This window comes from Balaenoptera musculus, chromosome 3, assembly GCF_009873245.2.
Source record: "Balaenoptera musculus isolate JJ_BM4_2016_0621 chromosome 3, mBalMus1.pri.v3, whole genome shotgun sequence".
NCBI lineage: Eukaryota > Metazoa > Chordata > Mammalia > Artiodactyla > Balaenopteridae > Balaenoptera > Balaenoptera musculus.
This window is the reverse complement of record NC_045787.1, coordinates 59,544,872-59,570,389: the sequence shown is the minus strand read 5'-3', so window position 1 is coordinate 59,570,389 and position 25,518 is coordinate 59,544,872. Positions and strand designations below refer to the sequence as shown.

Sequence of the window (25,518 nt, the reverse complement as noted above, 5' to 3'; positions counted from 1 at the left end):
GTCACTCAGCTGAGGAGTGGTGGAGCTGTGATTTGCACCCAGGTCAGTCAGACTCTTCAGCCAGGGCTCTTAACCATCCCACTGGGATGAAAAGAATCAAAACTTAAACCCCAGCTCTGCCACTCTGTCACACAGACTTTTTGGCCTTGAGCAAAATAAACACCTAAGTCTCAGCTTTCTAGTTCATAAAATACTGGCAGAAGCAAAGAAGATAATATATGTTAAGTGCTTACTTAGAACAGTACCTAACGTACCACAAATGTGTGTTCCATCCATCCTATTAACAAATGCTTAATGAACACCTCCTAAGCATCCAATCCTGTGGCAGGTACTGAAGACACAGCAGTGACTAAGACAAACAAGTTCTCTGCCTTCACAGGTCTAACCAGCTCCTGTTGCATGCTCAATAATAAATATTTGATAGAACAAGCCCTCAAGGAGGTCTGCTAGCCTCCACTCTGCCTCTCTTTAATCAGCCAGTTATTTTGCTATAAAGCAATCTAATGAGGGCCCTTCCTGGCTTAAAATCCTTCAGAAATTCCTCATTTGCAAAGAGATAAGAACCAAATTTCTTAACACATTATGTGAGAGCAACTGTACTTAAGTGGCTCAGTTCTCCTCCCTACCCCAACCTCCTCTTCTTTAATCAGTGAAACTCTTTCTTCATTTGAAATCTATTTGGAATCTTGAATTGTAAACCAGATCAATGTAGACCTATTCTGTTAATGGCATGAGAACTGGAGTCACCAGTTTGCCATCCTAACCCCTTCCCACCCCTATCACTCACACTCACACACACTCACACACACACACACTCACACACACACCCCTGTAGCTCCTAAGGCAATGCCACAGGTTCTGTCAAACAGTTTGAAAACCAAGTTTAGATCAGTCTTTTTCTAACTGTAGGGCACAGCCCATTAGTGAATTATGAAATCACTTTAGTGGCTGGAATCAGTGATTTGGAAAACAAAAATAAAAGTGCATTACATGAACTAATGGCTAAGTATTGGTATATAAAACCTGTTATATATGCACACACAGACCCTCACATTCTGAGCTGTGACATAAATTGTATTTCTTAATGTGGATCATAGTCAAAATGGTTCAAAAGCCATTGCTTTACATCCTCTTGCAGCTTCAGTTCCTTCCATTTCCTCAGTCACATAAAACTCCATCCATATCAAGCCACTTGTGGTTCCCCAAACCCATCTTGCTCTTCCTCTTCTATGCATGTAAGTGTATGGTGCTAGGCACCAGGAACGCAGTTTCAAGAAAAAGCAAAATCTTGCTTACATGGACAAATATACAAATCACACTATTTAGCTGTGAACCCAAATAAGTAGTCTAAATGAAACAAATCTGGATTTTCAAGAACATGTACCAAAGACAATTAGGGAGACAAGGGAGCCATCCCTGAAGAAGAATCAGTTAGCAGAGATCTAAAGAATATGTCAGAGTTAACTAGGTAAAAGGGTAGAGGAAGAGCATTCCAGACATAACAAAATATAGGCAGCCCTGGGATGAGAGAGGATATGGCATGTCTGAGGAACTGAAAAAAAGGCCAGAGTGCTGGAGCCCAGAGAACGAGTGGGAGGGCAATACGAGACAGGACGGGAAAGGTTGGCAGTAGTTAGACCAGGTGGGGACTTACGGGCTAGGATTTTGTTTTCTGTCCTCAGAGTAATGGAAAGCCATGAGGAGGATTTAAACAGGAGATGATGAAACAGGAGTTTTGGAGACACTATGTCTGCAGTGTGGAGGATGGACTAGAGGGAAGGAGTGACTGCAGGGAGACCAGTTAGGAAGCCAGTAGAATAATCCAGGTGAGTAGTGACAGTGAATTGATTCACTATATTGGAAGTCAGGGGAAAGAGGAGAGAGGGTGTGGTAGTGAAATAGAGACCGACTCCTAGGTTTTGGCTTGCATAACTGGGCAGATGGTGCTGCTAGCTGACAGAGTAAACTGGAAGAGACAGGGTTTGGAGAAGACTCTGGGTTCAGTCTTAGATAAGCTACATTTAAGGTGACTTTGAGTTGGATATGTGCCCTGCTAAGACAACCTGGAAGCCATGGGAGTATAGCTGGTAAATGAAATTGGGCATGAGTGTGAGGAAAATACCTGGGCTTGAGACCTGAATGCCTCTCCACTCTTCCTGGTGTTGTATTTCTACTTATTATAAATGTCTATGAATACACATAGTTAACTACACAGTTTTACTGCTTTAAAGTTCAAATATAGAAATGAATAAAAAGCAAAAATCTGCTCACTCCTTGGGTAAGTAAACACTTTGATACATACCCTCATATAGTTTTTAAATGGGATGATGCTTTACATACTTTTCTACAGTATGCTTTTTTTTTTATAAATTTATTTTATTTATTTACTTTTGGCTGTGTTGGGTCTTCATTGTTGTGCATGGGCTTTCTCTAGTTGCGGCGAGTGGGGGCTACTCTTCGTTGTGGTGCACGGGTTTCTCACTGTGGTGGCCTCTTGTTGCGGAGCACGGGCCCTAGGCGTGCAGGCTCAGTAGTTGTGGCATGCAGGCTTAGTAGTTGTGGCACGCAGGCCCAGCAGTTGTGGCACACGAGCTTAGTTGCTCCACGGCATGTGGGATCTTCCCAGACCAGGGCTTGAACCCGTGACCCCTGCATTGGCAGGCAGATTCTTAACCACTGCACCACCAGGGAAGCCCCAATATGCTTTTTTAAATCAGCAATGTAATAAGAATGTTCTTCTCTATCATGGTATAGACAGTTCTGTCTTACTCATCTGAATGGCTACAAAGTATTACATAGTAGGCCTGCAACACAATTTAACCAACACCCCAAGTCACCACTAATGGATAGCTGGGTTATCTGGCAGACAGTTACAGGCCCATTCAGTAGCCATTGTCCCCCTCTGCCTTGCTCATTGAACCTGATTTTGTTCCAACAAGCAACATGTTCTGCCCTAGGTGACAGTTCATGATTGGCTTAAGGCAAGTGAGACCATCCTGTTGGCCTACCTTGTCAACTTCCCTTGCAGCTATGGGCAGTAATGTTATCAGGCTCTGGCTAATAACCCTAAGTAGAAGTCTGTTGTGAGAGTTTCTGAGTAAGCTTTTGCTTTCCTGATAAAAGAGAACTAACAGGAATACTGCTCTTTCCTCTTTCTTCTGTTTTGGACATGACTGTGACGACTGGAGTTCCAAAAGTCATTTTGCAACTACAATGCCATAAGCCAGCACTAAGAAGAGTAAAGCAGAAAGGCAAAGAGAAAGCCTGGGCCCTGATACACATAGACACACACGTAAACACTGACTCATTTTAAAGAATCCAAATGTATTTCCACTTTAAAGCCTGAAAAAGTAAAATGAAATGTTTTAGATCAAAGATTCAAGGCAGAGATATAAGTGATGCCCTACAAAAATAAGAAGCACACTTAGAACAACACAATGGGGAAAATACTTTCAGCTGTTCCTGAGAACACCTTTAGATGCTAGGTCTAGAAACGCCTTTCTGGCTCCCTGCCAAGCACATCCCTCTGTCCTGCAACTCGTTAGGAAGGCCTTTGTATACAATCTCTCCTTGCTGGAAATTTCTATTTCTTTTGCCTGCTCTTTGAAAATGTGCCAAATTAAGAAATAATCTTTTACATGAAAAGTTGGAAGGTGTTTGAATTGGGTGAACCATAACTTTTCATAAGTTCACAACTAAAGTAAGTGAAACATCAGAAGTAAAAACTTTTAAAAACAGAAAGAAACCCCTCCCCCCCTTTCTGAGAAAAAGTGCTTCCTGGCTATTTAATTCTAGAAAACAATTTCTGTTATTTTACAGTAATGGTGATGGTTTCTTCTGTTCTCTATTTTGCCAGCTTCTCATGTTCTGGCAAAATATGTTAGATTTCTCAAAATTCAGCAACTTGTAGCTCCACTTAAACACTTAAAGGCTATTAAGTTAATAAATTTATACTGCATGAATAAACTATAGTTTTAAATATTAGACACAAAACAACTTTATGTGTAATTCAAATTGTACATAATCCATATTTATGCTTCTAAACAAACAGAAGCTCACATTTGTACTACTTTTACAGTTTACAAAGTGCTTTTACATACATTTTCCCATTTTCTATTCAAGACAAACATGAGAGTTAAATATTCTCATTTCACAGGTAGAAATAGAACCAGACATTATTCAGTGCTTTAACCAGTATATAGTATAGCCCTGAGACTTTAGATCTGCAAAGGGTTTTAATAAAGCAAATATCACATATATTTCAATTTTTATCACCATTTTCAAGTTTCCATTTTCTTAACAAAAGAAAACAATGAAAAAGTTTTCCACAATCTAATAATAAAAATGGGAAATATTACATAGACAGTTGTATACTAACCCAATGAGTGAGATCTACCAGAAGCAAGTTTACTCTGAGGGTCCTATATTGTTACCTATATGTAGGGCACCGGCACCAGAACCACATTTAGATGAGTAATTTTTCTACTTTAGAGAAAATAATGCAGGACACTCCTAGTGCCTCCAAGTCTAATGTACATATATGTGTATGTGTTAGGGTATGTAGGTGGCCAAAAAGGATACAGAAAAATACTTAATCTAGATTTTTAGAGTTACAGGACCTCGGTTTTTCCCATCTTAGGCCTTTAATAACGACAATTGTTTGGTCATATGTCTCATCTTTAGTAATACATTTATTTTTCTTTCCACACCCCCCCTTTCTTCCCAAGTACCCTGTACATTAAGACTAGAAATTCCAACAGGTAGCCTTTCTTTCTGAATTATCTTCCCTATTGCATACTTTTTTCCAGAATTTTCCTTTCCTATTTCTATATCTTGAAGACATTTCTTTATAGTAGATGAAGGAGCTATATAGTTTATATTCATTATGAGAAAAGATCAGTTCCAGCATTGATTTCCCAGCAAAAAGCTGAGAGAAAAGTTGAACAGAAAGGAAAAGAACAGTGTTAACTGGCAGAGCGGTGACACCTGCACTCAGAAAGCTGCACTGCAGTCTCCGAAAATCTGAGGTTATCCTTTCATTATTGTGCTGCCAATTTACAGAGGAAAATTCTGGCTGGTCATGAGTTCAAAGCAGACCAGTATGTTTAAATTATTGGTTCAATGAATCATTCTTTTTGATGTTATAATGTTTTTTATTGCATTTGAAGACGTTTTCAATAAGTATCTTGAGTTTGAGGCCTTGGCTAGGTAACCCTTTTTCAGTAGAAATCAGATTTTTCTGGCACAACTCCATTGCCAGCAATGGGATTTATCAAAACTACAAATGCCAGCACACTGAATATTTCAATACTGTACTCAATTGTTCACATCTAAATATTTCAGCTATGAAACAAACCAAAGGTAAATGCTTTATAGTACAAATCAACAGATTCTTCACAGAAGAAAACAATGAGACTGATTTTCTACAACATGTCAGCTGTTCATTAGCTCTTCAGTAATATTACTTGGGTTATTTCAAATATAATAACATTTATACACCACTACCCATGTTTTCTCAACATTTTCTACCTAGGTCCTAAAGGGCATAAACAAGGATGTATATAGTCAGAATTGTTTTTATAAACTTTCGATGTTTCTTTTGTTATGCATCGTACAATAATGAATATAAGGAGACAAGGACAAATGTACATTTAAGTTAGTGGTTACATGAATTTTGCTTATATGGCTAGTTGCTTATATGGGTCTTGCAAATGACAAAATAAAGTAACAAAGCTTGATAAGCTCATCTGTGCCCTGTGAACTTTAGTCCACCCACAGCATAACTCGATTCAGTCACTATTTATTAGTTTTTAAAAATGTTTTTTAAAAACTGCAAACCACACTTTATTACACATTTCTGAATCAAGAGGGGGTAAACTGTGACACGGTTCCCTCATGCCACTGACTCTTTTGGAGAGAAAATGTATGCAATTAAACAAGAGTTTCCAAATTCTATAAAAAAGCTTTTGTGTTCTATGACTGACCTTCACTCTACAGTCCCTTTGACCCAAGGCACAGTCCCTGGTGCATCTTTTTGAGATTTAGTTTCGGGGAAGTTTTCAGCAAACCTCTCTCGTGCTTTCTCCCAGTTCTTTTTGCTCTTGTTTTGGAGAAGGTGAAGATCTTCAATTGAAGATGGCTTGCCTGTCCCCAAGCCTGCATGTGTTCGCCGAAGTTGAAGCTGGATCTGTTACCAAAAGTTAAGACGAGAACTTACTGTAGTATCTAAACACACTGAAATCTGCTGTATCCAATTTGGTACTTTAACTATAATTCTTTGAATTAGAAAAGATTGATGCATAAGAAAAAACTGTCAAATACATCCAGGAATAAATACATGATTATACATGGAACTCAAACTCATTTTTCTACATTGTCTTGCTTGTCAATAAGTACAGTTGACTCTATAGAAAACAGAATGCTCCTTAAATAGCAATCACCAAATTTCACTGAGATGTTGCAGAATCAATCTGTCATCTACTCTAACGAGAAGTAAAAGCAATGGATGTATTTAAACCTACAGTCCAAGCCTCGCCTAAGTAAGTGAACAGGTAAGTTAAACATTAAGAGTCATAAAAAGAGAACTTGTTTATTTTCATAAAAGGAGGGGAGCAGTTCGCATTATTATGAGAACCATTATAAGCCACCAGTTACTGAGTGCCTACTATATGTCAGGCACCATCCTAGGGGCTTTATGTTCAGACATCCCTGAAAGAGTTCTCATTATCCCCATTTTTACATATGAAAACTGAAATCCAAACTTGCCCTAAGTCGCACAGCTAGTGATAGAACACATATTCTAACCTGACTACAAAACCCATGTTCATCCCACTCTACCTCAATGAAATGAGAAAATTTACATTAAACTCACACTGATGCACCCATTATTTCTTTAGGTACCAAGTAATCATCAAGAAAGTTCTTTGATCATATTACTACTTTGTAAGGTTTTTGTGAAAGAGAATCTGAACCTCCGATGAACCATGGGACTATAGAATTAAACCACTGTATTGTTTTCCGGACATGATTCTCTCTATTGCTTGTTACATGCTCTGAATCTTGAACCTAAAACAGATTCTCCAGCTAGTACAGAGTCTGCCTGTTCATAAAGTAACACTGTGATTGCTCTTGCATGTTAGGACAAGGCACAGTAAAGAAGTCAGTAAAAATAACTAAGACACAGAAGAACTTCTGGCTCAGGAAATAACATTCACTATCCTAGTCTGATGAAGGAAAAAACTCTAAGAGCCTTCCTAAGAACTTTAAAAACAAAACAAAACAAATCATAAACACATATATTTGGTAACTATGATTGCCACAAAGGTAGTAATTATGTCTCTTTTTGCTTGCTACAATACTCCTAGCACTTAAGGCAACACCTGGCATATAGTAAGTACAGTAAATATATCCGTTACAAGAATAAAGAATGAAAGAAATCTCGAGTCTTACCGGAGTTTTCATTCCTCCACCGTCCTTCCCTAGGCCCTCTCCTTTTTTCCAACCCATCTTTTCCAACATCTTCCGACCTTTATTGCTATCAGTAATTTCACTTTAGAGAAAAGTAAGATGAGAGTTGACTTCTAAAAGACCATTTAAGTCACATTTATAATAAATTCATGAAATAAAAATAACTGGTACAACTACTTTAGAAACTATTTGGCATTACCTAATAAAGTTGAAGATACACAAATTCTACTCCTACATATACTACTTAACAGAAAAGGGAATGTTTTGCAGCTAAATCTAATAACCACAAATTAGAAACAATCCAGATGTCCATCAGTGGTAATAAAGTGGATAAACTGTGGCATATTCATACAGAGAAAATTATATGGCAATGAAAATAAAATGTACCTAACATAACAAAGTAATGCGGGACAAAAAGAATATAGACACAAAATAAATACTAAATTATTCCATTTATTTAAAGTTAAAAAATAAGTGAAATTAATCTGATGCTGGTGAAGTCAGTAGAATAAGTTACCTTTGGGGAGGAGAGAGAAATAGTGATTAAGAGGGGACACTAGGAGGGTAGGTTTCTGGGGTTACTGATAATTTTCTATTTCTTGACCAAGACGTGTATTCTGCAATGTGTTAATCTTACGATATATCACTGATATTGATACTTACATTTGTGAATTTAACATCAACAAAAAAAGTTAAAATAAAACGAAACTAAACCTCTCATTAACTATTTGCATTTTGTTTTATGATCTGCTAATTTAAGGGTATTTTAATTTTATGTTCTATCACATTGTCTTCTCAGTTCTACAAAATATGTAAATTAGCTCTCCAATAACGATAACCCAAGCAATGTCAGACCAATGGATTTCATTTTTCATTTCTGTCTTCTAATTTAACTGTAATACAATCTTCATATTCTCTAGCAATTATTTCAAAAATATTAAACCTTAAAATATATTTGTCGGGCTTCCCTGGTGGCGCAGTGGTTGAGAATCTGCCTGCCAATGCAGGGGACACGGGTTCGAGCCCTGGTCTGGGAAGATCCCACATGCCGCGGAGCAACTAGGCCCATGAGCCACAACTACTGAGCCTGCGCGTCTGGAGCTTGTGCTCCGCAACAAGAGAGGCCGCGATAGTGAGAGGCCCACGCACCGCGATGAAGAGTGGCCCCCGCTCGCCACAACTAGAGAAAGCCCTCGCACAGAAACAAAGACCCAACACAGCCAAAAATAAATAAATTAATTAATCAAAAAATATATATATATATATATATTTGTCATGTTGCTTAGCATATCTAATTTAAAATGCTATATTTCATAAAATGTGACTCCATAAATTCTAAGATGCACTGTTAGTCTATGTACCATTAAGAAAAAACTGCTGTCACATGTAACTGTAAAATTCTATCCAAGTAGTGTATCTTAGAATCAATAAAATGATAATAAGTCAAAATTTAGTAACTAATTGTTAGTTCTACATGAAAGATTTAAATGTTAACTAAACCTAGAATTTATATTCTGAGAAACAAAATGTAGCTAATATATGATTAAACGCAGAAATATAATCATTTTGTAGGCTTCAAAATTACATTTTTCATGTTTATCAATGCTACTTTACCAAGAGAAAAGAACTGGATCAAAAATAAGTAAGGGACTTCCCTGGTGGTCCAGTGGTTAAGAATCCACCTTCCAATGCAGGGGATGCGGGTTCCATCCCTGGTCGGGGAACTAAGATCTCACGTGCTACGGGGCAACTAAGCCCACGCGCCACAACTAGAGAGAAGCCTGCGCCCCGCAAAGAAAGATCCCACATGTCACAACTAAGATCCCGCAAGCCACAACTAAGACCCGACGCGGCCGCCCCCCACCCCAAAAAAGTAAGAAAAATAGTATTTCAGGGTCAAGAACAGAAGCAGTTGAGTTCTGAAATAACTATTAAAAGTATCAGTCCATACCAATTTCTTACTAGCCCAGCCTCCTAAATATCTAATATATAAAAGTATGGTCACTCAGTTGTGTGGCTACAATGTTAGCTATGCATATATATGTGTGTTTAAGTTTGTATGTGATAAATCTGTATGTATACTTACATATATGATCAGTAATTTTCTAGGGAATAACGCAATACCAATATTAGAGGAAAATGTAAACAGATGTAGTGTTTCCATCTTGTTCTATATTATTCCTATAAAGGTTACCTAGCAGATTATATAGCCCTATAAATCACATTACCCTATGAACGTGATTATGGTACAAAGACTGTTTCAAGCAATTAAAATTTAATACTTACGAATGAACGGATGCAGGAGCATCATCTCTTTGGAAAGTTCCTTCACTTCCTATCTGCTCCCTGCGTTTTCCAGCTCTATCTTTATATTTTGGATTCTTCAAAGCCTTTTCATCTTCGTAGTCTGTATTCTTCATAAACATGAAATATTCATTGAGGAAAACAAAACTGATAAATAAAAATATAATGTCTGTATATTTGCCTTGCTTAGCAAATATGGTTCAATGTGGTCTCCATTAAATAAGCCATGATATAAATTAAGATATGATACAAATTAAGACAATTACATTATTGAATATTTCTATTCTATCCCCTTTAATATAGTGAAAATATAGTATATTTTGAATCAGTGCTGTGTACTCATACTCTCATATGAACTACAAGTATTCAAAAAAATATGGAGAACCCCTGGGGTTGGGGAAAAAAATCTATTTCTCCTTTTCTCTAAGGAACTGAAAGTTCCAAAGGACCTAAAATATTTTGATACTGTTCCTTAGAAGGGAAAAATGTAGAAAGTCTTTAAAAAATAGATAAAAGGAAATAAATACTCTTTTACCCTGGCAATAATAATAGCTTTTTGCTTCAATACAGCTTCATTATATGATTAATCAGTCACTCAACAAATATTTTCTAAGTAAAGAGTAAGTTACGCCCTATGCTAGGTGACAGAATGCAAAGAAATTTATAATCCGGAAGTGCAGACACACAGTCTTCAGCATGCTACAGTATGACTGGTTCAACAATTAAGGTATACACAAGATATGGCAGTGGCACAGAAGAGACAGGCAATTCAGCTTGGGGTTTCAAAAGCTCCTCTTCCCCTTTGTTACTATTTGCTAATCTTTACATAAAATGTACAACACTCATCCAAAAAGATGCTACGGACTGCTAGAGCAATGCAAGGAAAGTACCACAGAAGTTTTTACTTAATTTTGCTTTCAAAACAGAAAAATACAGACCACCAACCCTAATGGGTATTCCCCCCAGAAAATGATGTAGAAATTGAGCTAAAATTTTTGAAAAAACATTTTAGTCTCTCCTTACATATCTGTTTTCCTCCCAAATTAACCTCTTAACATTTTTTTCTATTATGATTTCTCTCCCTTAGTACAACAGTAACAAAAAATACAATTCTGCATAAAAATATGTTATTTTGGCAGCATCTTTTCTGACTTGTTCATAAAGTGTAAAAAACACTGGACAAATACACTTAAGACCTAGATCCTATATCTAGCTCTGTCATTTAGTAGGTAGGTGACCAGCTCTAGTTTCTCTAATGTAAACTGGCAATATTAATTACTTTCCTGGTCTACTTATAGGATTAAATGGTAATTTTTTTAAACTGCCTTACTGAGGTATAATTAACATACAATAAATTACACATAAAGTTCACAGTTACTTTTGAGATTCGTATACACTTATGAAACCATCGCAATTAAGATAATAAACATATTCATCTCCCACAGAAGTATCCTCGTCCTTCTTTGTAATCTATGCCTCCAGCCCCTCTCCCTGTGCATCTTCTCCTGTAGCCAGGCAACCACTGATCTTTCTGCCATGATACATTAGGTTTGCTTTCCTAGAATTTTATAGAATCGAAGTATATAGTATGGTTGAGTTGATCTTTGAACAACATGGGTTTGAACTCCATGGATCCACTTATAGATTTTTTTTCAGTGGTAAATACTACAGTACTACACGATCTGCAATTGGTTGAATCTGTGGATGCAGAACCCCAGGTATACAGAACTGTAGACATAGAGGGCTGAGTACCAGCTATATGCAGATTTTTCAACCAAGGTGAGAGTCAGCACACCTAATCCCCGGGTTTTTCAACAGTCAACTGTACTCTTTTTGTCTGGCTCTTTCACTCAGCACAATCATTTTGAGATTCATCCATGTTGTAGTCTGTATCAATAGCTTATGCTTTTTTATTGCTAGAATGTTTGACCATACAGAGTTAACATAGTTTATCCATTTATGATAGTTTTTGGCTATTAGAAAAAAAGCTGCTGTGACCATTTGTTCACTAGTTTTTGTATGAACATGTGCTTTCATTTCTCTTGGACAGAAATGAAATACTTTGAAGTAGAATGGTGACTAATACAGTAGGTGTATATTTAACTTTTAGACAAAGTACTAAACTCTTCTCCAAAGCAATCACACCATTTATATTTTCACCAGCAGTGTATGAGAGTTCCAGTTCCTCCACATGCCCACCAACACTTAGTATGGTCAGTCTTTTTAACTGGTTTTAAATTGCAATTCCCCAATGACTAATAATACTGAACATCTTTTCATGTGTGTATTTGCCACCTGCTTTGGTGAAGTGTCTATTCAAATCTTTTGCTCATTTTTAAATTAAGTTGTTTTCCCTTATTGAGTTTTCAGAGTTCTTTATATACTCTAGGTATAAGATACATGATTTTTATCAGATATATGATTTGCGAATATTTTTCCCAGTCTGTGGCTTATCTTTTCATTCTCTTAATCGTGTCTTTGGAAGAACAGAAGTTTTGGAGGAAGTACAATTTGTGCTTTTATGGATAGTGCTTTTAGTGTTAGATACCTTAACAAATCTTTGACTTTTTTTTTAAGGTTTGCTTCTAGAAATTTTATAGTTTTAAGTTTTAAATTTATATGTATAGTCCATTTTGAGCTCATTTTAATATGTTATGAGGTGGGGATCAAGGTTGTTGTTGTTGTATATGGCTATCTAATTGTTCCAGCACTGATTGCTGAAAAAAGACCATCCTCTTTCCACCAAATTGCCTTCATGCCTTTGCTGAAAATCATACACACACACACACACACACACACACACACATATATACACATTTATCTATGTATCTATCTATATGGGTCTATTTCTGAACTCATTATTATGTTCCATCAACATATTTGTTTATCTTTTTGCCAGTACTATACTGTCTTTATTGCTGTAGTTTATAATAAGTCTTGAAATCAGGCAGTATTAGTCCTCCAACTGTGTTTTTCAAGGGTATCATTTTAATGCAAGTTTTTTAAAAACTAGAAATGGCTATTCCAATATAGGGTATTATCATCACTTTCCTACTCCAACCTCAACAGTTGTTGAGGTAAACAGTAAACAACTAACAGGAATTACACAAATCTCAGAATCATTCTAAATAGCTCTCCTTTTATATATAAAAATGGACTATGCTTATCTACAGGCAGTTTTATACAAAACCAGATGCACAGTTTAACACATGTAACAATATTTAACTCCCTTACCTGCAAACCATATTTTACTCGTATTTTCTTTAATTCTTTTCTCCTTTCCAACTCTTTTTCCTCCTTACTTAGAGTTGGACCAACTAAAAGGAAAAATTGAGTTTGGTTTAAAAAAAACAAAACAAAACACTAAATCTGATATAATACTGTTTATTTAATAATGAAAAACTAATAGTACTAGTATCCCATCTGCAGATTAACAAAAAGTTCAAATAAATTAATATAAAAGGATCTTAGGTTGTGATGATGTCCTTTCAGCATTTTGGTAATTAAGTCTACTTGGAAAGTAAACCAAAACTCAAAGATTATAGGAATGTTTTAGATACTGAAAGAAACACTGAACATCTTAATTTTTCAATATGGTTACTGTAATAGAAACCCAAATGCAGAAATATTGTGAATTTTCCAAAGGAACATAAGCTTGTGCAAAAGAAAAATAACAGAACCCAAGATTCACGTTACTATGTAATGTGCCATACTCATTTTCATAATGTAGTATGAGAAAACAAAAAATACATAATGAACATGTATAGTTGGTATTTAAAGGAAACAAATGATGTGAAAAAAATTACTTCTTACTAGTTAAAAGTATCTTTCAATTTTTAAAGCCTTAGATGAGTGGGTTTTAAATAAGATAGCAACATTTTACAATATTATTTATTATAGAAAGTAATGGTATATACACAGATAATATATCAAACAAACTATAAGTAGGAAAGCAAATATATCAACCAATAAATCTTAATACCTTGGCCTATTATTTTCTATGTTACTATTTTACATCAGAGTTTAACTGGGGGTGACTTTTTATATCAGTAAATAGATGTTAAAGGGAAACCAATCTCTATTTATGTCACAATTACTCCTTTGAAGTACATTTAGCTACCACTGCAGCGATGCTTCAAAAGCCTATAGACTGGATTAGCAAAAACAGAGCTAATGATTATCATTCCTGGTCATAAAGTAACCTAATGCTGTAGTAATAGTACAACTAAATTATTACACAGAAAAACCAACTACAATCATAATCTACTAGTCTAGGTCTCAAATTTCAAATACATGTCATTTCTTAGTCTCATTTGATAATATTCACTTAACTATAAATGTATCTCAATAGAGTATTATATCAATTAGATATGAAGCTGGTAACTAACTGATACTTTTTTAGAACACGCAGTGAATTAAAAAGCTACCATGCCCATAAACAGTATGTTTCACATACCAAAAGGTTCATCTTTCTTATCAAGACGAAGGTGAGCTCTAACCTGCCCTGGTTCACAGCCATCACAGGTATCACTGCCAGGGTGAATGTGAAAGGACAACACAGTCTCTCCAATCTTCACTTCATCTCCATGCTCAAGTACGTAAGGGTCACATTTAGTTTTGGGCTAAAGGAGAAAAAAATTACAAAACCAAACCCAAGAGAGTTACATATGGTTATTTTATTTATGTCTACTGTAAGTAATGTCTGATTATAAAAAAAAAATTTGAGATTGTTCTCAATGAGATAGACATATGCACACACATTTCCACAAAACTTGAAGGTGATGCATAATATTCTACTAGTCGAGAAGATGACAGCTGAACCGAGCAACTTCTAATTTTTTTTTTAATATTTATTTTATTTATTATTATTTATTTTTGGCTGCATTGGGTCTTCGTTGCCAGCCGTGGGCTTTCTCTAGTTGCAGCGAGCAGGGGTTACTCTTCGTTGTGGTGCACGGGCTTCTCATTGCAGTGGCTTCTCTTATTGCAGAGCACAGGCTCTAAGCGTGTGGGCTTCACTAGTTGTGGCACATGGGCTCAGTAGTTGTGGCTCGCGGGTTTAGTTGCTCTGCGGCACGTGGGATCTTCCGGGACCAGGGCTCGAAGCCCTGTGCCCTGCATTGGCAGGCAGATTCTTAACCACTGTGCCACCAGGGAAGCCCTCTAATTTTTATAGTATCAAAATCCACTGATCTCCCCATCTCCATGCCCAATCCTATCACAGAAATACCCAACTCAAACTTCAAACAGTCTTTTACCAAAATGAATAATCATCACAGTCAAAAAGATGAAGTGTTAAGGAGATAAGTGCATCATATTTCCCTTTTTCCGTCCTCTCTTGATAATTCAGTTTTATCTCATTTTTGATTCCTATAGACTAAGAATAAGACCTCCCTCCCTCCCTTCCATATATTATCTTATTATGTGCTAAAACACTTTGCTACATGTTGGGATAGAAGAGTTAACTGAATAGACATAGTCCCTGCCTTCAAGGAGTTTCCAGTTTAACAACATTTCCTTTAAAAGTTTAAAAACACACACACACACACACACACACACACACACAAAAAGGATGGCCCCTAAAGTTGCTGTAAGAACATTTATCTGAATAGCTTTAAAATGCATTTATTTCTAAATATAAGGCACAGGTACATAATTAGAAGTCAAAACTCAACAGTTAAGTATCCACTTACTGTATACATTTTTTAGCCCTTTCTAAGAATTCCCTTCTATGTTAACACATTTGGGTGAATACCAATCTGAACTAAATGATATGTATAATAACTATGGCCCTGAGGGATAAAAAGTTTCATTTCAGCTTTTTAAAATAATGTGCAAGTATTTAATTAATAAGTATATACTCACTTGAAGAATCTGTTTTCCATTAACAATTGTACCATTTTGACTGCCTTGATCCACAAGGACATAACTTTGTAAGTCGTGGTCAAAATAAATTTCTGCATGAAACTTAAAAAAAAGAAACCAGGTAATTATAAAGTATTATACTTTTTTTTAAACCATAGATAATTTCTCTATGATAAGATGCAATGAACTTTAGTCTCTTAATAATTTAACTTTTATTATTTTTAATACATTTTTTTCAGAATACAAAAGTATAATAATGCTTCTGGTAGAAATGAGAAGGCTACAGGAGAAGAAGTCACCTATAATTCCACCTATAATTACCATTAATAATTTAGTATGTGTCCTATCTTTTCTACTTTTATAATATAGTTGAGATTATACTATATATATAATTTGAAATAATTTTTTCACCTAATATATTTGTTCATGTTATTAAAAATTCTTAATACGAAAGGTGATTTGAAACATTCAAGGCCGACTTCTGTTTTTTCCAAATTTTCAATACTCAGAACTAATCACTCCCTTCTGTTCCACAGCACTTTGTTTATATAACAATTAAATTACACAAAGTTTCCATATATGTGAATGTCACTGTACTGCTTACAATTATCGCTTACATTTATTTATTTTTATTTAATTAATTAATTTATTTATTTGGCTGCGTCAGGTCTTAGCTGCAGCATGCAGGATCTTCCTTGAGGCACGCGGATCTTTCGTTTTGGCGTGTGGGCTTCTCTCTAGTTGTGGCGTGTGGGTTTTCTCTCTAGTTGCGGTGCGCAGGCTCCAGAGCGCTGTGGGCTCTGTAGTTTGCAGCACGTGGGCTCTCTTGTTGAGGCGCTCGGGCTTAGCTGCCCCGCAGCATGTGGGATCTTAGTTCCCCAACCAGGGATCGAACCCACATCCCCTGCACTGGAAGGTGGATTCTCTACCACTGGACCACCAGGGAAGTCCCTATTGCTTACATTTAGTTTACAATTTTCTTACCACTTAGTACGTAATACAGTGCCTCACATATATTAGGCAGGTACTCAATACATGTGTATTTAACTGGATATAGAGCTGCAGAAATATTTAACTTTAAATTTCATAAACAATACATTGCTGGTGGGAATGTAAAATGGTGCAGCTGCTTTGTGGGGGGTCTGACAGTTCCTCAAAATGTTAAACAGAGAGTTACCATACGATTCAACAATTCTACTCTGAGGTAGGCATCAAGAGAAATGAAAACATACCTCCAAACAAAAACCTGTATGTGAAATGTTCACAGCAGCATTATTCTTAATAACCAAAAAGTGGAAACAATTCAAATGTCCATCAGCTGATGAACAGATAAAATATCTGTATCTGAACAATGGAATATTTGGCAATAAAAAGAAGTGAAGTACTGATATATGCTACAACATGGATGAATCTTGAAAACATGCTAAATAAGTAAAAATGCTAGTTACAGGGGCGGAGTCAAGATAGCGTACCAGGAAGACGGGGAATTCGCGTCTCCGCACAACTAGGGCACCTAGCAGGCACCGGTGGGGGACAACGGACACCTAAGGGGACGGGAGGAAACCCCAGCAACTGGGTAGGATGTGGGGCGTGGGGGGAGTGAAGGGGGGGGAGAAGTGGAGGCGGGACGGGACTGGCGCCCCTAAGGGGTGGCTGGGGGACGGGAAGGGATCCCACGCCCAAAGGGGGAAATTGGGGAACCACTGGGAGGGCAGAGGATCAAAAGGGAGTGTGGCCAGGTTTCCCCTGCCCACTTGGGCCCCCAGGAACCTGTTCAGATCCCAGGCCTGATCCTCTGCCCACCGAGGCCCCCTCCAGCCGAACGGGTCCTGAGGGAGTGGGAGGGAGGGAAGGGGGAGCAAAAGTAAAGGCCGGACCTAAGGGACAGCACCCCTGAGGGGTGGCTAGGGAGGGGAGGAGTTCCTACACCCAGTGGGACCCACCCACGGTTAGGGATCCAGTGGTCGGGGAGACCCTGGGGGAGACAGTGGGGGAGGGCCACAAAAGAACGGAAGGGAACGGGGCCAGTGCTTTCCCTGTCCAGTTAGGCACCAGGGAGCCTGTTGGTCTCCCAGGCCTAATCCTCTGCCCTCAGAGCCTCCCTCCTGCCTCGCAGAACCCAAGCCCCGTCCCCACCCCCCCACCCAGGGTCCCACCTCTGCACTCAGAGACACCCTCCAACACTTGGCCTAATCCCCATCCACACACCCTCACTCAGGGCCCTACCTCCAAACTCCGGAACTCCACACTCCATAGGCCCTCCTTTCAACATGCTGCCTCTCCCCTTCAGCGCAGGTCCTAAGCAGAGGCCCCGCCCAATGCCTGAACATGGCCACCTAGGCCCCGCCTCATGCTCAAATGTCACCCCCCACCTGCCTAGGTTCAGCTCCACACTAAATCCCACCCCTGTCTCTTCCACCCCAGTCTAAACTCTGCCCCCATAGCCAAGGTGCATTTTTTTCTTTTTTCTCTTTTAGATTCGGGTTCTGTTTTACCTTGTTGATTCATTGTTGTTCTTTTATATTTTTATTTTACCTAATAGATTTTTTATTTTTCTAATTTTATTTTATTCTTTATACTTTGTTATTGGTCTCTCCTTTTGGCTTGTTCCCTGCCCTCCCCCCTTTTTTCTCTTTTTTTCTGTTGTGGTTTTATTTTACCTTGTTGCAGTTGCTTCAATATAGTTTCCTTTTTCCTAATATAATTTTTATCTTTCTAATTCAATTTTGTTTTTTATTCTTTGATACTGTACCGCTCCTTTTTTTCTTTCTTTTTTTTTTTGCAGGATCTTGGTTCCCAGGCTGGAGATCAGGTCCGAGCTCCTGTGGTGGGAGCTCCGAGTCCAAACCGCTGGACTAACAGAGAACCTCAGACCCCAGGGAATATCAATTGGAGTGAGGCCTCCCAGAGGTCCTCATCTCAGCACCAAGACCCAGCTTTATCCAACTGCCTGCAAACTCCAGTACTGGACATCTCAGGGCAAACAACCAGTAAGACAGGAATACAGCACCAACAAATCAAAAAAAAAAAGAAACGACAGAAGAATATGTTACAGACGAAGAAGCAGGTAAAAACCTACAAGACCAAATAAATGAAGATGAAATAGGCAACCTACCTGAAAAAGAATTCAGAATAATGACAGTAAAGATGATCCAAAATCTCGAAAACAGAATGGAGAAAATACAAGAAACATTTAACAAGGATCTAGAAAAACTAAAGAGCAAACAAACAATGATGAACAACACAATTACTGAAATTAAAAAGACTCTAGAAATAATCAATAACAAAATAACGGATAAGTGAGCTGGAAGATAAATGGTGGAAAAAACTGCCAGGGAGCAGAAAAAAGAAAAAAGAATGAAAAGAATTGAGGACAGTCTCAGAGACATCTGGGACAACATTAAACGCACCAACATCCAAATTACAGGGGTCCCAGAAGAAGAAGAGAAAAAGAAAGGGTGTGAGAAAATACTGGAAGAGATTATAGTTGAAAACTTCCCTAACATGGGAAAGGAAATAGTCAATCAAGTCCAGGAAGCACAGAGAGTACCATACAGGATAAACCCAAAGAGAAACACACAGAGACACATATTAATCAAACTATCAAAAAATAAATACAGGGCTTCCCTGGTGGCGCAGTGGTTGAGAATCTGTCTGCCAATGCAGGGGACACGGGTTTGTGCCCTGGTCTGGGAAGATCCCACATGCCGTGGAGCAACTGGGTCCATGAGCCGCAATTACTGAGCCTGCGCGTCTGGAGCCTGTGCTCCACAACGAGAGGCCGCGATAGTGAGAGGCCCGCGCACCGCGATGAAGAGTGGCCCCCGCTTGCCACAACTGGAGAAAGCCCTCGCACAGAAACGAAGACCCAACACAGCCATAAATTAAAAAAAAAGAAAAAATAAATAAATAAAATAAATAAATAAATAAATAAATAAATAAATACAAAGAAAAAATATTAAAAGCAGCAAGGGAAAAGCAACAAATAACATACAAGAGAATCGCCATAAGGTTAACAGGTGATCTTTCAGCAGAAACTCTGCAAGCCAGAAGGGAGTGGCAGGACATATTTAAAGTGCTGAAAAGAAAAAATCTACAAACAAGATTACTCTACCCAGCAAGGACCTCATTCAGATTTGACGGAGAAATTAAAATGTTTACAGACAAGCAAAAGTTAACAGCATTCAGCACCACCAAACCAGCTTTACAACAAATGCTAAAGGAACTTCTCTAGGAAGGAAACACAAGAGAAGGAAAAGACCTACAAAAACAAACTCAAAACAATTAAGAAAAAGGTAATAGGAACATACATATTGATAATTACCTTAAATGTAAATGGATTAAATGCTCCAACCAGAAGACACAGACTGGCTGAATGGATACAAAAACAAGACCCGTACATATGCTGTCTACAAGAGACCCACTTCAGACCTAGGGACACATACAGACTGAAAGCGAGGGGATGAAAGAAGATATTCCATGCAAATGGAAAGCAAAAGAAAGCTGCAGTAGCAATCCTCATATCAGACAAAATAGACTCTAAAATAAAGACTATTACAAGAGACAAAAAAGGACACTACATAATGATCAAAATATCAATCCAAGAAGAAGATATAACAACTGTAAATATTTATGCCCCAACACAGGAGCACCTCAATACATAAAGCAAATGCTGACTGCCATAAAAGGGGAAATCGACAGTAACACAATAATAGTAGGGGATTTTAACACCCCACCTTCCCCAATGGACAGATCATCCAAAATGAAAATAAATAAGGAAACACAAGCTTTAAATGACACATTAGACAAGATGGACTTAATTGACATTTATAGGACATTCTATCCAAAAACAACAGAATACACTTTCTTCTCAAGGGCTCATGAAACATTCTCCAGGATAGACCATATCTTGGGTCACAAATCAAGCCTTGGTAAATTTAAGAAAATTGAAATCGTATCAAGTATCTGTTCCGACCACAACACTATGAGACTAGATATCAATTACAGGAAAATTACTGTAAAAAATACAAACATATGGAGGCTAAACAATACGCTACTAAATAACCAAGAGATCACTGAAGAGATCAAAGAGGAAATAGAAAATTACCTAGAAACAAATGACAATGAAAACACGACAACCCAAAACATACGGGATGCAGCAAAAGCAGTTCTAAGAGGGAAGTTTATAACAATACAATCCTACCTCAAGAAACAAGAAACATCTCAAATAAACAACCTAACCTTACACCTAAAGCAATTAGAGAAAGAAGAACAAAATAATCCCAAAGTTAGCAGAAGGAAAGAAATCATAAAGATCAGATCAGAAATAAATGAAAAAGAAATGAAGGAAACAATAGCAGAGATCAATAAAACTAAAAGTTGGTTCTTTGAGAAGATAAGCAAAATTGATAAACCATTAGCCACACTCATCAAGAAAAAAAGGGAGAAGACTCAAAACAACAGAATTAGAAATGAAAAAGGAGAAGTAACAACTGACACTGCAGAAATACAAAGGATCATGAGAGATTACTACAAACAACTATATGCCAATAAAATGGACAACCTGGAAGAAATGGACAAATTCTTAGAAAAGCACAACCTTCCGAGACTGAACCAGGAAGAAATAGAAAATATAAACAGACCAATCGAAACTGTGATTAAAAATCTTCCAACAAACAAAAGCCCAGGACTAGATGGCTTCTCAGGCAAATTCTATCAAACATTTAGAGAAGAGCTAACACCTATCCTTCTCAAACTCTTCCAAAATATAGCAGAGGGGGGAACACTGCCATACTCATTTGACAAGGTCACCATCACCCTGATACCAAAACCAGACAAATTTGTCACAAAGGAAGAAAACTACAGGCCAATATCACTGATGAACATAGGTGCAAAAATTCCTCAACAAAATACTAGCAAACAGAATCCAACAGCACATTAAAAGGATCATACACCATGGTCAAGTGGGGTTTATTCCAGGAATGCAAGGATTCTTCAGTATATGCAAATCAATCAGTGTGACACACAGTATTAACAAACTGAATGATAAAAACCATACGATAATCTCAATAGAAGCAGAAAAAGCTTTCAACAAAATTCAACACCCATTTATGATATGCCAGAAAGTAGGCATAGAGGGAACCTACGTCAACATAATAAAGGCCATATATGACAAACCCACAGCCAACATCATTCTCAATGGTGAAAAACTGAAACCACTTCCACTAAGATCAGGAACACGACAAGGTGGCCCACTCTCACCACTATTATTCAACATAGTTTTGGAAGTTTTAGCCACAGCAATCAGAGAAGAAAAAGAAATAAAAGGAATCCAAATTGGAAAAGAAGTAAAACTGTCACTGTTTGCAGATGACATGATACTATACATAGAGAATCCTGAAGATGCTACCACAAAACTACTAGAGCTAATCAATGAATCTGGTAAAGTAGCAGGATACAAAATTAATGCACAGAAATCTCTTGCATTCCTATACACTAATGATGAAAAATCTGAAAGTGAAATTAAGAAAACACTCCCATTTACCATTGCAACAAAAAGAATAAAATATCTAGGAATAAACCTACTTAAGGAGACAAAAGACCTGCATGTAGAAAACTGTAAGACACTGATGAAAGAAATTAAAGATGGTACAACCAGATGGAGAGATATACCATGTTCTTGGATTGGAAGAATCAACACTATACTACCCAAAGCAATCTACAGATTCAATGCAATCCCTATCAAACTACCAATGGCATTTTTCACAGAACTAGAACAAAAAATTTCACAATTTGTATGGAAACGCAAAAGACTCCGAATAGACAAAACAATTGTGAGAAAGAAAAATGGAGCTGGAGGAATCAGACTCCCTGACTTCAGAGTATACCACAAAGCTACAGTAATCAAGACAGTATGGTACTGGCACAAAAACAGAAATACAGATCAATGGAACAGGTTAGAAAGCCCAGAGATAAACCCACGCACATATGGTCACCTTATCTTTGATAAAGGAGGCAAGAATATACAATGGAGAAAAGACAGCCTCTTCAATAAGTGGTGCTGGAAAACTGGACAGCTACACGTAAAAGCATGAAATTAGAACACTCCCTAACACCATACACAAAAATAAACTCGTAATGGATTAATAACCTAAATGTAAGGCCAGGCACTATAAAACTCTTAGAGGAAAACATGGGCAGAACACTCTATGACATAAATCACAGCAAGATCCTTTTTGAACCACCTCCTAGAGAAATGGAAATAAAAACAAAAATAAACAAAGGGGACCTAAAGAAACTTAAAAGCTTTTGCACAGCAATGGAAACCATAAACAAGACAAAAAGACAACCCTCAGAATGGGAGAAAATATTTGCAAATGAAGCAACTGACAAAGGATTAATCTCCAAAATTTACAAGCAGCTCATGCAGCTCAATATCAAAAAAACAAACAACCCAATCCAAAAATGGGCAGAAGACCTAAATAGACATTTCTCCAAAGAAGATATACAGATTGCCAACAAACACATGAAAGGATGCTCAACATCGTTAATCATTAGAGAAATGCAAATCAAAACTGCAATGAGGTATCACCTCACACCGGTCAGAATGGCCATCATCAAAAATCTACAAACATTAAATGCTGGAAAGGGTGTGGAGAAAAGGGAACGCTCTTACACTGTTGGTGGCAATGTAAATTGATACAGCCACTATGGAGAACAGTATAGAGGTTCCTTAAAAAACTAAAAATAGAACTATCATATGACCCAGTAATCCCACTACTGGGCATATACCCTGAGAAAACCATAGTTCAAAAAGAGTCATGTACCACAATGTTCACTGCAGCACTATTTACAATAGCCAGGACATGGAAGCAACCTAAGTGTCCATCTACAGATGAATGGATAAAGAAGATGTGGCATATATATACAATGGAGTATTACTTAGCCATAAAAAGAAATGAAATTGAGTTATCTGTAGTGAGGTGGATGGACCTAGAGTCTGTCATACAGAGTGAAGTCAGAAAGAGAAAAACAAATACCGTATGCTAACACATATACATGGAATCTAAAAAAAGAAAATGGTTCTGATGAACCTAAGGTCAGGATAGGAATAAAGACACAGACGTAGAGAATGGAGTTGAGCACACGGGGAAAGGTAAGCTGGGACAAAGTGAGAGAGTAGCATTGATATATATACGCTAGCAAACGTAAAATTGACAGCTAGTGGGAAGCAGCTGCATAGCACAGGGAGATCGGCTCGGTGCTTTGTGACCACCTAGAGGGGTGGGATAGGGAGGGTGGGAGACAGGCACAAGAGGGAGGGGATATGGGGATATACATATGCATATAGCTGATTCACTCTGTTATACAGCAGAAACTAACACAACACTGCAAAGCAGTTATACTCCAATAAAGATGTTAAAAAAAAAAATTTACAAAAGACTACATATTATACGGTTCCATTTATATGAAATGTGCAGAACAGGCAAATCCACAGAGACATAAAGTAGACTGGTGGTTGCCTAGGGGTGTGGAGGTCAGGTGGAAATGGGGAGTGATCACTATTGAGTATGATGTTTCTTTTCATGGTGATCAAAATGTTCTAAAATTGACTGTGGCGATGGTTACACAACTGTGAATACACTAAAATCCTCTGAATTACACAGTTTCAATGGGTAAACAATATACGGTATGTAGACTATATCTCAATAAAGTTCTTAAAAATTTTCATAAGTATAAACTTATAAAATTGTTCAAACATACAAAAGAATATACTGAAAAATGTCTACCCATGATCCAGCTTTAATAAATTTTGTTATATTTGCCTCAGATACTTAAAAGAAAATAAATTATTATCCATTGACGTGTACTTCACTCTATCCTCCACCCTTTCTTTCAGAGGTTTGATGTTTATTTAATCATGATGTATCTCTTTATACTTTTACCATATATGTATATATCCATAAAAATTATGTTTATTTTGTCTTGTTTGGAACTTGATATAAATAGGAATCACACTATGAATTTTTTATTGAGACAGTTTATAGACAGGAAATTCATAGTTCTTAAATGTACAGTTTGATGAGTTCTGACAAATTTATGCTAAGAGTATATATTTCTTTTATCTTGCTTCTTTGGCTTAATATTACGTTGTGAAGTATATCTAGCTGTTGTGCATAGTTGTGCTACTTTGCTGAACGGTAATCCATTGTATGGCTGTACCACTACGTGTTCTACATATTTCTACACATTCTTCTGATGCCGACATCCAGGTTTTTTCCAAGGTTTTACTATTTTTCAAAATGCTTCTATGAACATTCTTGTATATGCACCCTTCTTGTGGACAATACGAGGGTTTCTCTGGGATATACACTTAGGAATGAAACTGCTAAGCCACAGTATATGCAAACCTTAAACTTTGATACTGCCATTATCATTTTCCAAAGTGGTTGGACCAATTTATATTCCACACCAATCTATAAGAATTCTTGTTGCTCCATGTACTCTTAAACAACACTTTGTATTGTCAGAATTTTTAGTTTTTGCAAACATAACAGGTGTGAAATTAATCTCATCACTGTGATTTTAATTTGCATTTTCCTTATTACTGCTGAGACTGAAACCTTTTTTTATATTTATTAGCCATTTGGGTTTCCTCTTCTGTAAATTTTCTCTTCATGTCCTTCGTACATTTCTTTCAATTGGGTTGTTTAGAATCATAATAACTATATCAAAGAGTTTAAATAGTTTCAAGTCTTTTGACCTGAAACCTTATTCCAAAGAGCTTTCTAAATTATGCTCTCAACAGGAATGATATTTAATAAATAGGATGAATGAAAACTGACATCTTGGTCTCATTTGTACTTCTTAAATTACTACAAA

General features: G+C 37.2%; 1 protein-coding gene across 2 annotated transcripts in view; it reads right to left on the bottom strand.

Moving 5' to 3' along the window:
• Positions 1–3,979: 3,979 nt before the first annotated feature.
• AGGF1 (angiogenic factor with G-patch and FHA domains 1) overlaps positions 3,980–25,518 on the bottom strand; it is a 46,732-nt gene continuing 25,193 nt past the window's right edge. For both annotated transcript variants that reach the window (XM_036847416.1, XM_036847415.1), the window contains exons 9-14: positions 15,637–15,738; positions 14,228–14,393; positions 13,006–13,088; positions 9,754–9,881; positions 7,450–7,549; positions 3,980–6,187 (exon numbers count right to left, since the gene is read on the bottom strand). In XM_036847416.1, coding sequence (XP_036703311.1) covers positions 5,987–6,187; positions 7,450–7,549; positions 9,754–9,881; positions 13,006–13,088; positions 14,228–14,393; positions 15,637–15,738 — 780 coding nt within the window. In that variant the 3' untranslated portion in view covers positions 3,980–5,986. The remainder of the gene's footprint in view (positions 6,188–7,449; positions 7,550–9,753; positions 9,882–13,005; positions 13,089–14,227; positions 14,394–15,636; positions 15,739–25,518) is intronic.